Raw genomic sequence first — 13,538 nt, 5'->3', positions numbered from 1 at the left:
GAGCCTGTGCTCCGCAACGGGAGAGGCCACAGCAGTGAGAGGCCCACGTACAGCAAACAAAACAAAACAAAACAAAACATTCACTTGTAACCGTTCTCAGTGAAGGTTATTACCAGTTCCTTAGTTTTGAGGAACTGGAGACTGTCCATAGTTCTCAAAAACAAAACAAAACCTGACTCCAGTAGGGTATTAGACAATGGATTTTTTTCCCCCCACCAGGTAGCTGGATGTTATATTGGGAGAAAATCAGATCCACTGATCTGAGCTGCATGAGAGCAGCCTCATTGTCTTTATAGTCTACTCATTTGAAGTATTATACTTGGGCCATATAGTTAAACTAGTTGCTTGGAATAGAATTATTTTATAGTTTTAAGGAAAAAGTTCAAGTGAATGTATAATATATCAGTATTTAAATGCTATTTTAAATATTTTTTTTCCAAAATTCATTGCATCATTGAAGGTATTGATTACAGAACATGGTGACCTGGGAAATGGAAAGTTTTTGGATCCAAAAAACAGAATCTGTTTCAAATTTGATCACTTAAGAAAGGAAGCAACTGATCCAAGACCATACGAAGCAGAAAATGCAATTGAATCTTGGAGAACTTCAGTAGAAGCTGCTCTGCGAGCTTATGTAAAAGAACATTATCCAAATGGGGTCTGCACTGTAAGTTATCCAGTGTGCACTTTTTTCTTTTGTATTATGTAAATATGACGGTGATTTTGTGATATCTTGAAATTTATAGTAACTTACAGAATGGACATTTTATAATTTAATATTCCTTTTTTTGAAGTAAATATTTCTAAGAATGTTTACTATTTTTTTCAAGAAACTTTAAATAGTAAATGTATTATGATAGTCAAAAATTGAAAAATGGTTGTACCTTGAATTAAATCCAAGTAGTAATTCTCATACATTGATTTGAGGACCATGATATGATGAGATTCTTTAATGTCATGTTCATGACTCATCTCCCTAAGTTTACATCAAACTTCTTTTCATTAAATTACAAAACCTTAGAACAAATAAAATTATTTGGAAGTGAACTCTTGTCCTCGTGTGTTTTATAATCAAATTTCTTAAGGTTTTAAATGTGGTTCTTTCATAGGTTTAACCTATTTTTTATTTTCAGGATAAAATATGATAGGAAGTAGGAGTACTTTTTTTTTCTTTCATAGCCTGTGCCTAGCTATGCTTTTTAGTCCCCCACATTTGTGTTTCTGTGATCTTCCCCATAGCCAGTGATCTTTTGAAATGCAAATCAGATAATGAAATCTCCTGCTTGAAATTCTTCAAAGATTTTGTGTTGCACTTAGGATAGAGTCCAGGCTTCTGAACGTGGTTTTCAAGGCCCTGTGAACCTGGCCTCTGCCTACCTCTCCAGCCTAAGATGACCATACATCCTGGTTTATACCTGCTGTCCCAACATAATTATTAGTATTACCAATAGCCACCTCATTTCACTCAGAAGATTCCTGGTTAGGACAAAAATTCATATGGTCGCCTTAAGTATCTAGCTCTCAATAATTATTTGAGAAGTATAGCAACATAACCTAAAATACCTTACAGGTTCTTTGAATTATAACCGTGTTGATTAGGATTATTTTGGAAGAATACCTCAAGAATAAGGTGGTGAGGTTGAGTTAGAGGGTCCTTACTTGTTCCCAGGGGATCGAAAGACAAATTATTCATTACTTTTTTAAAGCAGTTGGCAAGAGGTGAAATAACATCACCATACCATTGCAGGCATTCTCTTAGTGAACTTTCTTAGTTGTAAGTAAATTAACTTTCTCACTTCTATCTCACTACTTTTTTATTTTAAATGTCTAGAGAAATGGCAACCCCTGAGATTGTGGCATGTTTAGGCATATTTTGAGAGTACAGTTATTTTTTTCCAATAAATTGTACTTCATTATGATTCACTAAGAATCTGTGATTAGGTGTACATATTTAAGTATTTGTTTCTCTAGCTACTATATTGGAATGAGGACCTACTTTGTATTCTTTTATATGTTCTTGCCAAAATGCTGTACAATTTTCAGTATTTTATAGATGTTTAAAGTTGGACATTCTGTGGCCCTAAATTCACTCTTGTGTTTATTTTCTTTACCAACAAGGTATATGGTAAAAAAATAGATGGACAGCAGACCATTATTGCATGCATAGAAAGCCATCAGTTTCAAGCAAAAAACTTTTGGTAAGTTAAAATTTTGTGTATTGGGGAATTTTGATACTGCTTATTCTCTTTGTAGTTCTTTATTGATTGGGCCTATACCTTGTTTCTGTATGATTGACTAAGAACAATATACTATAAAACTTCAGCCTTTTTATATAAGAAAAATATCTGTTCCATAATCAACCTGATCTTTCAGAGGTGGCAGTAAATCTATTGGCACTCAGTGAAAAGAAGGTGGGAGAGCATGGGGTGTTTTTAGACTAGCAAGCAGCATTCTGAGGGAACACGCGTGCCTGTGAGCAGACCAGTTGACAGGCCCATATGCCCATTCTGTGAAGGGGTTGTTCTTGAATGAGACTTACATGGGGGAGGAAGGCAGAGGTACTTACAAAGTGAAGAATGATCGCGTTTTGGTACGTGAACTTTGGTGACTCTGAAGTAGATGTTTTCGTGTGGATTGCTTTGTGCTTGGTTGGCCAATGTGAGGAAGTAATGACATGTTTTGTCCAGCGAGGCAAATTACAGTCATGCCTTACAATTTTTGTACAAATCATTTGATTATCCCTTGTAAAAGTCCAGCTCCCCAAAGCACTGATTTGCACTTCAACAAGTTGTTGGGCCTTTTTATTCTTAGACAAGACTATTTCTGAGATATCTTTAACAAGTTGTTGGACCTTTAACAAGTTGTTGGGCCTTTTTATTCTGAGACAAGACTATTTCTGAGATATCTTTAACAAGTTGTTGGACCTTTAACAAGTTGTTGGGCCTTTTTATTCTGAGACAAGACTATTTCTGAGATATCTCCTGCTATAAAATTCTGTGGCTCTCCAAGACTTTATAAGTTCAGAATTGAATGAAATCTTTACTTTTATCCTCCCTTTTTGATAATACATTCTAAGGCCATCAGAGTAAGTATGGTCATAGTGTTTACCTTTTAAGTATATTAGTCTTTGACTTGTTAGGCGAGTTGGTTGGTGGTGCTGTTAAGGGTAGAGTAGCAGGTATCAGTAACCCCTGTGGACCACTTTGGTCTATGGCCCAAGGTTGCTCCACTACTTAACCATCATAGGAATAAAGGCAGGTTACAGGAACTTTTGGAGGAAAGAGATCCATTATCACTGAAGGAAAATAAATTCTATTTGTAAACATAGGCCTTAATGACAAGCTGCAGTTTCCTAAATATTCTGTTGTATTAACTTACTTGTATGGCCTTGATATAGATGTAGTTTCTCCATTTTTGGCCTAAAAACTTGTAGCATTAATTTACCAGTATCCTAAGAAATAAGTCTTCACAAAATTGCTATTAATTTGTGCTGTTTGTGCCAGGATATATATAATAAAATCAATTTTGTTGGGATTGAACTCGTCACTAAGTTTTAGTTTAAAATATATAAATATATATATATATAATAAAATAGTAAATTTACTAGTTTTCAGAAATACAGTTTGAGTGTTAGCATATATAAAATGAAAATGATGTCCTTGAATTTTCTAGTCTGTTTCACTTCACATATCTGAATTTTTTTTCCTAAACTACCACTATGAACATTATATCATTGAAGCTAAAAATCACTTACACTTTTTAGAAAAGATAATTTTTTATGACATTCCAAAGTGCTAGACATCACATATCACAGTAACCTCAGTAAAATCTAAATATTTTGGTACAAGGAAGTTACTTCAGTTCACCTCAAATGCAGATAGCATAAAAATCACAAGATTCTAGTCATGGTCATTTCTTAGATTTCACTAGGGACATTCTTTTCTTGGTCTCTGCTGTTTCCCTAACATCTAGCAGTATTGAGGGCTTAATAAATGTTTGTTGAATTAATACACATTTCTAATTAAAGCATTAATAGAAGAGAAGGGAAGAATATAATTAAAGGCTAGGACATCTTGACTGTTTACTCCATTGATGAAAGAAAGGGTACTGTCTATGCAGTGCAGTTTACTATTACTATATAGTAATGCCTTTGGAAGGATCTTTTGAAATAGTTCTCAAATTGGTATGATTACTTGATTTGGAATTCCTTTTTTCTTTTTTTTTTTTTAATTTTCACGATCAGTGGTGATATATGTATGTTGTCATTATAAATCAGAAATGTGTATGCTTAGAACTCACTAGTGCTTGATAGTAATACCTAAATAAAAGGAATAACTTCTTTTGGAATCATGAAATAAAAATGAATAGATTTAAGTTCTTTTTCCAGTCAAGCTTCAATGGATAATTTTGGCTAAGTCACTCAAAATCAAAACATGTTATAAAATTATCTTTTATTTTGTAGAACATATACATTGTTCTAATAATAGTACTTTTCAAATGATAAGTGTTAACTTTAGCTATGAGAGTGCTATCATTCTGCAGGTTTTTGTGATTGGGCAGACTGCAAGAATATTGAAGGGAACCCAGAAATAATTCTGTAGCAAAGCCAGTATAGTGATCCATTAGCTCTGTGACTGTTTTAGAAATATATATGTTTTTAAAAAAACAGGTATAAGTTTACATATCAGAATATGTCTTTAGTATGCAAAAGAGCAAATAGAGGTCGGAAGAAAAGGAGTTGCTATGAAAAGGCTGTCAGGAAAAAATTAGGATAAAATTAATTATCTAGGAGACAAAAATGAATAACATGCCTGTTGCTTGTTTGTAATGTCACAGTTTCTTACGATTAATCTGTATCAATTTTATACCAAAACTCATTTTGAGATCTAGGAGGAGGATGTATGTGCCTTTTATGTGGAAACTTTAAGTCTAAAATTGGAAAAGGGAAAAAAATCTGATGCTTATAACCCTTTAAAGCCCTTCTCTTTCCAGATATCAAAATCTCCTTAAGAATATTGCATTACTATCTATTCTTTTAAAACTACAGAACTTTGTATCATTCACTGGATGGTAAACTTGTGAAAGCCCCTGGTAATCTGAACATTTATTCAGTTTTTTCTTAATTAAAGCGTAAGTCAGAAAACTGATGTAGTTTTGAACTGTATTTTAAGCCTTAGCTTTAGAGTTCTGAGGTTGCATCCATTATATAGGTCATTTTTTATCAGCAGGATGAAGATTAAATGTAGCTCATAACTGAACGTAACCTCTTGATTCTTTTGAATATTTCAGGGATTAAAAAAAAGAATGTCCAGCATCCATTCCCCACACTCTGTCATACTGTAGCGTGAAATTTAAATCTGGAACTTAAAATTTATTCAAATTATTTTCCCTACCTTATTTATAGCTGCTGTTTTTATTTTTAAGGAATGGTCGTTGGAGGTCAGAGTGGAAGTTTACAATCACTCCTTCAACCACTCAGGTGGTTGGCATCTTGAAAATTCAGGTATGAAATAAAAAGAATTTGCTGATCTCTAGATGATTCTGAGCATAGAAGCAGCTAATTCATATGTTTACATTTTCATAGTACTCAATAACTGTTTCTTTTCCAGGTCTTTGTTTTGAGGTAATGGGAAAAACAAGTAGTGCTGATTTCATCTTTTAAATAACCTTGCAGTTCATTTCCTAGTCATCAGAAATCTGCAAGGATAGCTGACAGATTCTAAAAACACAGCTAAAATTAGATGCTACCATTTGGTCTGCTCTTCATACAATTTGTTCATCCAAGCATCTTCTGAGTTTGAGTTGTGCTGTTCTGTCTTTTGAATTGGAGTGGAGTTGAGTGAGGTATAATATTAATATATGTGTGTGTATAGATGTATAAGTATATATATATGTTAACACATGTACATACTACATATATCTTAAGTATCTTCTGTACTCATATTTGGCTTCTTATATGAAACCCAGTAGAATTGACTCAGTGTAAGCTCAAATGTTTCTATAGAAGAAATTTGATAACTAAGAGGATTTAAATATGAATATTACTAAATAAGTTAAAGAAGAATACTGACTAATTTCTTTGTATCTTGGATCACTTATTTATTCAATACATTTGTTGCTTAACTATCATGAAAGGTATTATGCTAAGAGCCATAAAGGAATAAAAATGAATCAGATGCACTGCTCTATCATTTGACTCCAGTATACATTATTTCTAGTCTTTTATCCTATTACTTGTATGTCTTGGTGTGGCTATCGTTTAGGAGCTAGAAAATAGAGGTTATGAGCATGGATTCTGAAACCAGACTGCCTGAGTTTGAATCCCAGCTCTGCCAGTTATTAGCTGTATGACATCAGGAAGTCATTTAAGCTCTTTCTGTTTCCTTATCAGCTAAAAAAAACCCAGCAACAATGAAATAGCTCATGCAATTTTTTGAAGATGAGTTAATATGGGCAAAATGATTAGAACAGAGCCAGACATAAAGTGCTTATTGAATGGTAGCCATTATTGTTGACATTATTTTTTCCTTCAGTTAGGCCTCTAGCTCTCACCTGGATGATTTCTGAGATGTGCCCCTGTTGGGCCAGAGCTTGTTGAGAGCCAGGATTGGCTGGTTCTATCTTCAGCACTTGGCATGATGCCTGGTTTATAATGGTTACTTTACTTTGTTGATTGGTTGGACCCTTTGCCATCTCCTAATCCACTTTTTTACATTGCCATCAAGAAAGGTGATTTTTAAAAATTTAAATCTGGATATGTTACTTGCCACTTGAGACCATTTTAGTGGTACACTCACCTACTAGATAGTCCAGACATATTTGCATGGCATAGGAGGCCCAGGGTTGACTCGTCACCTACCTGTATATTCCGCCAGCCACAGCTCCTACTCCCCAAACTCGCACACATTCCAGTCCTAGGTGCCTGCAGGCCTTTCCTAAAGTATGCTCTTCTCTACTAAGCTCAGTTTCCTCACCTTCTCTAGTTTGTTAAACTCATTTTACTAAGCCCAAGTACAGTGTTACCTCTTTTCTGAAGTCCTTTTTTATGTCTCAGAGAGAGTCTGGAGTATTGCTAATGTACTTTGTACGTACCTCTTACTGTGTTGTGTTGAAATATGAGGTCAGGGGCTGTCTTTTTAAAAGCTTTGTGTCTCTAGAACTTCCTGTAGTAGCAGTCATATATAGTAATCACTCAGTTAATGTTTATTGAATAAATTCATGTCTTTGAATTTGGGGAATTAAATGGTTGGTGGAAATACACAAAACAAGAGTGGTGTTGGGAGATAATACTGTGAGTTTGATTTTGGAAATCTTGAGTTTAGATACCAGTAGAACATCTATGAGGTAGAAATGTGCAGCAGTCCAGTCAATGGAGGGCTTGCCTGAGTAACTGCAGGAACTGATACCTAGTTCCTCGCTAGCCTAAGGGCAGGAAGAGGCTCGCTGGAGTTTAAGATCAGGAGCTCAGCAGAGAAGGCTAGGTTAGAGCTGAAATCGGTAGTCATCTGCATTGATGTGATTGTTGAAGCCATGAGGATCTTGATAACTCCTGTAATATGGTTTCTGTAATTTCTTTTTCTAATAGGTTCATTATTATGAAGATGGTAATGTTCAGCTAGTGAGTCATAAAGATATACAAGATTCCCTAACAGTGTCTGTAAGTAATTAATTCCAAAATAAAATTTAAACAACCTAATACTTCTATACAACTAGAGTGGTTTTGGAATTAACATTTTAAGTAGTATTTCTGCTTCAGATTAAAGTGTTTTCAGATAAATTAAAGATGGTAAGTAATTGGAAATTGGTACCTAACTTTTTTTTTAGCAGCTTTATTTAAAGAGATACAATTCACATACCATTCAGTTCACCCATTTAAAGTATAAATTTTTTTAAAAATTATTATATTAATAGGGTTGTACAACAGTCACCACAATGTAATTTAGAACATTTTCATCCTCCAAAAACCCTGTATCCATTAGCAGTCGTTCCCCGTTCCCTCCCACCAGCCCTTCCCCCAAACCCCTCTCAGCCCTAGGCAACCATGAATCTACTTTCTGACTCTGGATTTTCCTGTTCTGGACATTTTATATAAATGGAATCCTACGATATGTGATTTTTTGCGACAGGCTTTTTTCACTAGCATAATATTTTCAAGGTTCATCCATGTTAGAGCATGTGTCAGTACTTCATTCCTTTTTGTAGCCAAATAATAATCCATATACCACATTCTATTTATATATTTATCAGTTGATGGACATTTGTGTTTTCTACTTTTTGCTGCTGTGAACCTTTGTGTATACTGTTTTTTTGTGTAGACATTGTTTTAATTTCTCTTTGATGTATACATAGCAGTGGCTTTGCTGGGTTGTATGGTAGTTCTTTGTTTAACCTTTTGAAGAACTGCCAGACTGCTTCCAAAGTTGCTGCACTATTTTTACATTCCCATCAGTTGTATATAAGGTTTCCAGTTTTTCCACATCCTCACCAAAGCTTATTTCTGCCTTTTTATTATAGCCATCCTAGTTGGTATTCTATCTTTTTTTAAAAATTAATTAATTTATTTTTGGCTGCATTTTTGGTTCTTCGTTGCTGTGCGCGGCTTTCTCTAGTTGCAGCAAGCAGGGGCTACTCTTCGTTGCGGTGTGCAGGCTTCTCATTGCTGTGGCTTCTCTTGTTTCGGAGCTTGGTCTCTAGGCACATGGGCTTCACTAGTTGTGGCACTCAGGCTCAGTAGTTGTGGCTCGTGGGCTCTAGAGTGCAGGCTCAGTAGTTATGGCGTAAGGGCTTAGTTGCTCCACAGCATGTGGGATCTTCCTGGACCAGGGCTTGAACCCATGTCCCCTGCATCGGCAGGCAGATTCTTAACCACTGTGCCACCAGGGAAGCCCCTGTTAATTGCATCTTATTGTGATTTTTATTTGTATTTTCCTGATGGATAATGATATTGAGCATCTTTTTGTGTATTTGTTGGCCGTTTGAATAGCTTCTTTGGAAAAATGTCTTTTCAGATCCTTTGTCTATTTCTTAATTGGACTTGTGTTTTTATTGTTGTTGTAATTGTTGCTTATGTATTCTGATACAAGTCCTGTATCAGATATATGATTTACAAATATTTTCTCCCATTCTGTGTGTCTTTTCACTTTCTTGGTAGTATCATTTGCAAAACAGAAGATACCAGTTTTGATGTGGTCCAGTTTATTTTTTCTTTTGTAACTTATGCTTTTGGAATATTAATAGAAACCATTGCTTAACCCAAGATCGTGAAGATTTACTCCAGTGTTTTCTTCTACGAATTTTATAGTTTTAGCTTTTAAATTTACATCTGTGCTCCTGTACTTAACTTTTAAACCCTATTGTATTTTTTTTCTCTATTTGGAGTATGATTTAATGAAGTTTTTCTGAAGTTCAGCTTTCAAATTCTGGAAATTTTGAACTTGGTTTTTTTTCCCTGCAGAGGTCTTTTCACACATTCTTTTCATTGAACATGCAACTATTTCTTTGCAGAATTTTTTTGTCCCAAAGATATTACAATATGTTAACAGTGACATTTCTGATAAACATTTGTTTATCAAATGTGTTGTATACCTAAAAGCATTAGTATATTATACACATCAACTGCTAATATTTAAAATTAGCTAACTTACAAATATTTTTAAAACTTTATTTTTAATTTAAGAAAGCATTTGATTTAATGTTAAGAAACATGTGTGAGTGTGTTAGGCCAGATGCTACCTGAAAACAAAGAAAGCTGTGGGATTTTTGGATTTTCTTTTCTTTTTTTTTGCTTTTTCTTTTGGTTTTTTTCAAGTTTTCATTAGCACTTAGGTGATTTCTGCTTTCTTGCTAAGTAGTGTTCTTCTTGCAAAATTGCCAGGAAAGATAATTACTAATGTCTGGTCTCCACTCAATATAGTTCTATATCCTGAGTATATATGTAATATTATTTGTGTAACAGGATACTTAGTATTCTTTGAGGAGTTTGACATTGAGTAAAGAGTCTTCCTAAGAGAGATTTGTCTACAAAATTATAGACTGTGGAATTGTGAGATCTCGTCATAGTAATTAAACTTGACTAATACACCAATTTGTACTGAGTGTTTTAGGAATTACCTTTTCACTTTATCTTAGAGGATTTTCATTGTTGTTTTACTATTTTTGGATAGAAAAAATGTACCCATTATATAAATACATATGTAAATATATATAAATAATATACGTAAAGTAAGGTGTTAGATAATTTTACGTCAACAATTGTTAACTTTTAGTGTTAGGAAAGAAGCAAAGAAATGCATTATATCGGAATAAAATTCCAATATAAAATTTTTTAAAAAATTTTTTCCAGAAAATATTTAAACACTAAAAAATGCACCTTAAACTTTAAAATATGCTTTTTCTAATTGGTAATATTTTTTAAATGTATCATTATGGTGGTAAATATTGTTCAGTAAATATTTAGCAATATAGTCATTAACTAGAAATCTGTGACTAACATCTTACCCGTAAAGATTTTTGAAATGCTGTTAAGTGTTATAATTGAATTTTTCATCAACATGTACTATTAAGATTTCACTTTCCTTAACCAGGGAAACACTAAAGCCATGCTCATTCTGTAGACTTTTAAAACATTTTTGCCTAGTTCCCCTTGAATTTAGAATAATTGATCTTACAATATTTTCCCTTTGTCATAATATCCATCTGTGTTATTTATTAAATTATAAGAAATCATTAACCATACATCTATTGACATACCTATTTAAAAGTAATAGTGGTGTAGTTTTAAATTACTATTTTATTTACTTTTGATTTTGTTTTTCATTCAGAATGAGGTGCAAACAGCAAAAGAATTTATAAAGATTGTAGAGGCTGCAGAAAATGAATACCAGGTATGATTTTCAAAAATATTGTATAATCTATATTTGCTTGTAAATAATGGCACTGAAATTTTAATTTCAGTCATAAGCCTGAATTTTTTCATTGTTTCACTATAATAAGATACAGTCTTTTTTGTGTGTGTTTTGTTTGTTTTAGTTCAAGGGCAAACTTGTGAAAATGTAGCTAAAACTCAGTTTTAGCTAACTGTAATTTCTGAGTATTGGTCAAAATAGGCCAAGATTTTAAATGGTTATTTTGTTTCTGATTGGAAATTCTACTTTAGGAGGTATTTCCCAAAGCATTTGGATTATATGTGATCTCCTTAGATCATATTTCATTTTGTACTCTTATACATTCTTTACCTGCTTCTAAATTGCACTCTTGAATTTAAGCATTTAATTTGTGTATTGGACACGATTCCACTCCTTGCAAACAGTAATTTGTGAAATTGTTCTGAGAGAAATAGATCCAAAATGAGGAAACACAGATAGTAAATATAATTCGTAATTTCATTTTATTAAATTTAATGATTCAAAATGATTATAAGCTTTTAGCTGCTTTTATAAATAGCTTTTAAAACCATATTGGGGTTTTTATTTGGCTTTTTAAAAACAGTGAAACAGACTGCTTAAACAAAGATGTTTCCTAAAACATCTGTGTGTTTTATACATTGTTCTGTTCCTTTTATTTCTTTAAACTTTTAACTACTGTTTTTCATAGACTGCCATCAGTGAGAATTATCAGACAATGTCGGACACTACTTTCAAAGCCTTACGTCGACAGTTGCCAGTTACACGCACTAAGATTGATTGGAACAAGATCCTTAGCTACAAGATTGGCAAAGAGATGCAGAATGCATAAGATGAACATTGCATGACCGGATCATTTTAGTGTCTTTGCGTTTTAAAAAAAATCATTGCAAAAGTATTCAGAACTGTCAAGCTACCCAGTGAGATGGGCTGTTGCCATTTAAAATAAAATCACTGTAATTAATTAGTTTGGTTAGAGCACAGAGCTTAGCTAATCAACCATTATTTTTTATTTCTTTTGTTCAAAGAAGATTGAAAATCAGTTTAGTTTAAATGTCTTTTACTTTCTTTTATGCCTTTCTTTCTTACAGTGAAGACATGATTCCTCTAGTTTAATGTCAGAAGTTTTTTGAAGCGTTTCAAAAATATTTTACTTACCGTAACCCTAAAATTATTGTCTTTTGGTTTATGAAGTGGGTAACTTTTGATATATGCCCAGTTCTTTTTAATGGGGTCAATAATGGACATTCTAGTTTAAGGTGGTTGATGGATTTAGCCATATATGCTGCTAAAGAAATTGTCTGCCTTTTCCCCCTTACCTCTTTCATTTATGTAAGATTGAGATTAGAGGGAAAGCATTTTCTATATCAATTGTGTTTAAACCTTTCAAGAAGGTTATTTAGCTAGCTTAGTGTTTAACTAAACTTTTTTTAAAAAAGACCAAGGTCTAATGCTGTTTTGAGATTCTGAATTAAATGAAAATACTTATTTCAGAAATGCATTTAATGCTTTTTTCTTGTGACAGTTATGCAAATTAGCTTGGATTCCATATGTCCCTGAGTTATTTTTATCATAAAGCCACAAATGTATTATAACAAGGCAAATTGTAATATATATAATCCTGAACTCATGACCATGTCTCAGTTTATTTTTTTCTTGGATTGAAAAGTACTAAAATTCAATGTGACATTAAAATGAAATGAGAACATTTCATTTTATACTATTTATTTGAGTATAAAAATCACTTACCAGTGAATCATATATACTATTTTAAAATACTTTCTTTGGATATTTGTGATTCTTAACTGGTTGTAAATTAGAAAAGTTGGGAGTACGTGTGGTGTGCAGTTAAGTCTAAATTTTTCCATCTTCCTATGCATCATAAGCATGTTTGTAATATTTTAAAAAATACATTTACTGATGGTACAGGAATTTCAAGCCTGTGATGAATGTTAGTATTTACTATAGGGAGGGTGGATTTGTGGTTTCATTCAGTTGAGTATTGCTTATTATACTCCAGTGGAATCCTTTCCTCACATACTCCTGCGGATGTCTGGGCCTGGAAGTGTTTTTTTTAAAAACACCACTTTTATTTTGTACAATAAAATATTTCATTAGCTTGAATTGTATAGATTTTAAAAATTCTCTCAATGAAAGCATGTTGTTTAATTTCTTCTTAAAACTCACAGTTAGGCTTTGAAAGCATTGAGAATATAATATGAAATTATGACATTTTTGGTTAAATCATTTTTTCTAGTTTTAAAATACAAGTTTTGTCATATTGAGATTCCGGAAGAAAATGAATTAGCAGTGTTAATTATTCTCTTTTTTAAAACACATTTTCAAAGGTCTGATAATGATTCTGAACTAAACACTAGGTGAATCTTTAATTGATTAGCTTAATCGTGTCAACTAGGCTATCATGGGATTATATCCCCTGAAGGTCAATCACTTTGGCTCTGTTTTATGACCTAGAATGCTATTGTAAAAATATATGTAATTGTTTTTATTTTATTTTTTATTAATTTTATTATTTTTTATACAGCAGGTTCTTATTAGTTATCTGTTTTATACATATTAGTGTATATATGTCAGTCACAATCTCCCAATTCATCCCACCCCCCAACTTGGTGTCCA

At 32.9% G+C, this 13,538-nt stretch overlaps 1 protein-coding gene across 2 annotated transcripts in view; it reads left to right on the top strand.

Annotated features, from left to right (window-relative positions):
* CAPZA2 (capping actin protein of muscle Z-line subunit alpha 2) overlaps positions 1-13,057 on the top strand; it is a 56,566-nt gene extending 43,509 nt beyond the window's left edge. Inside the window, exons 5-10 of one of the 2 annotated variants that reach the window (XM_060156808.1) lie at positions 461-667; positions 2,119-2,198; positions 5,425-5,503; positions 7,586-7,657; positions 10,821-10,883; positions 11,593-13,057. In XM_060156808.1, the coding sequence (XP_060012791.1) occupies positions 461-667; positions 2,119-2,198; positions 5,425-5,503; positions 7,586-7,657; positions 10,821-10,883; positions 11,593-11,733 (642 nt within the window). In that variant the 3' untranslated portion in view covers positions 11,734-13,057. The remainder of the gene's footprint in view (positions 1-460; positions 668-2,118; positions 2,199-5,424; positions 5,504-7,585; positions 7,658-10,820; positions 10,884-11,592) is intronic. The other variant, XM_060156809.1, reaches the window with a different exon arrangement.
* Positions 13,058-13,538: the final 481 nt, after the last annotated feature.

The sequence above is a fragment of the Lagenorhynchus albirostris genome, chromosome 8, assembly GCF_949774975.1.
Source record: "Lagenorhynchus albirostris chromosome 8, mLagAlb1.1, whole genome shotgun sequence".
NCBI classification, from domain to species: domain Eukaryota; kingdom Metazoa; phylum Chordata; class Mammalia; order Artiodactyla; family Delphinidae; genus Lagenorhynchus; species Lagenorhynchus albirostris.
The sequence above is the reverse complement of the archived record's forward strand: the minus strand, read 5'-3'. Positions and strand labels throughout refer to the sequence as shown.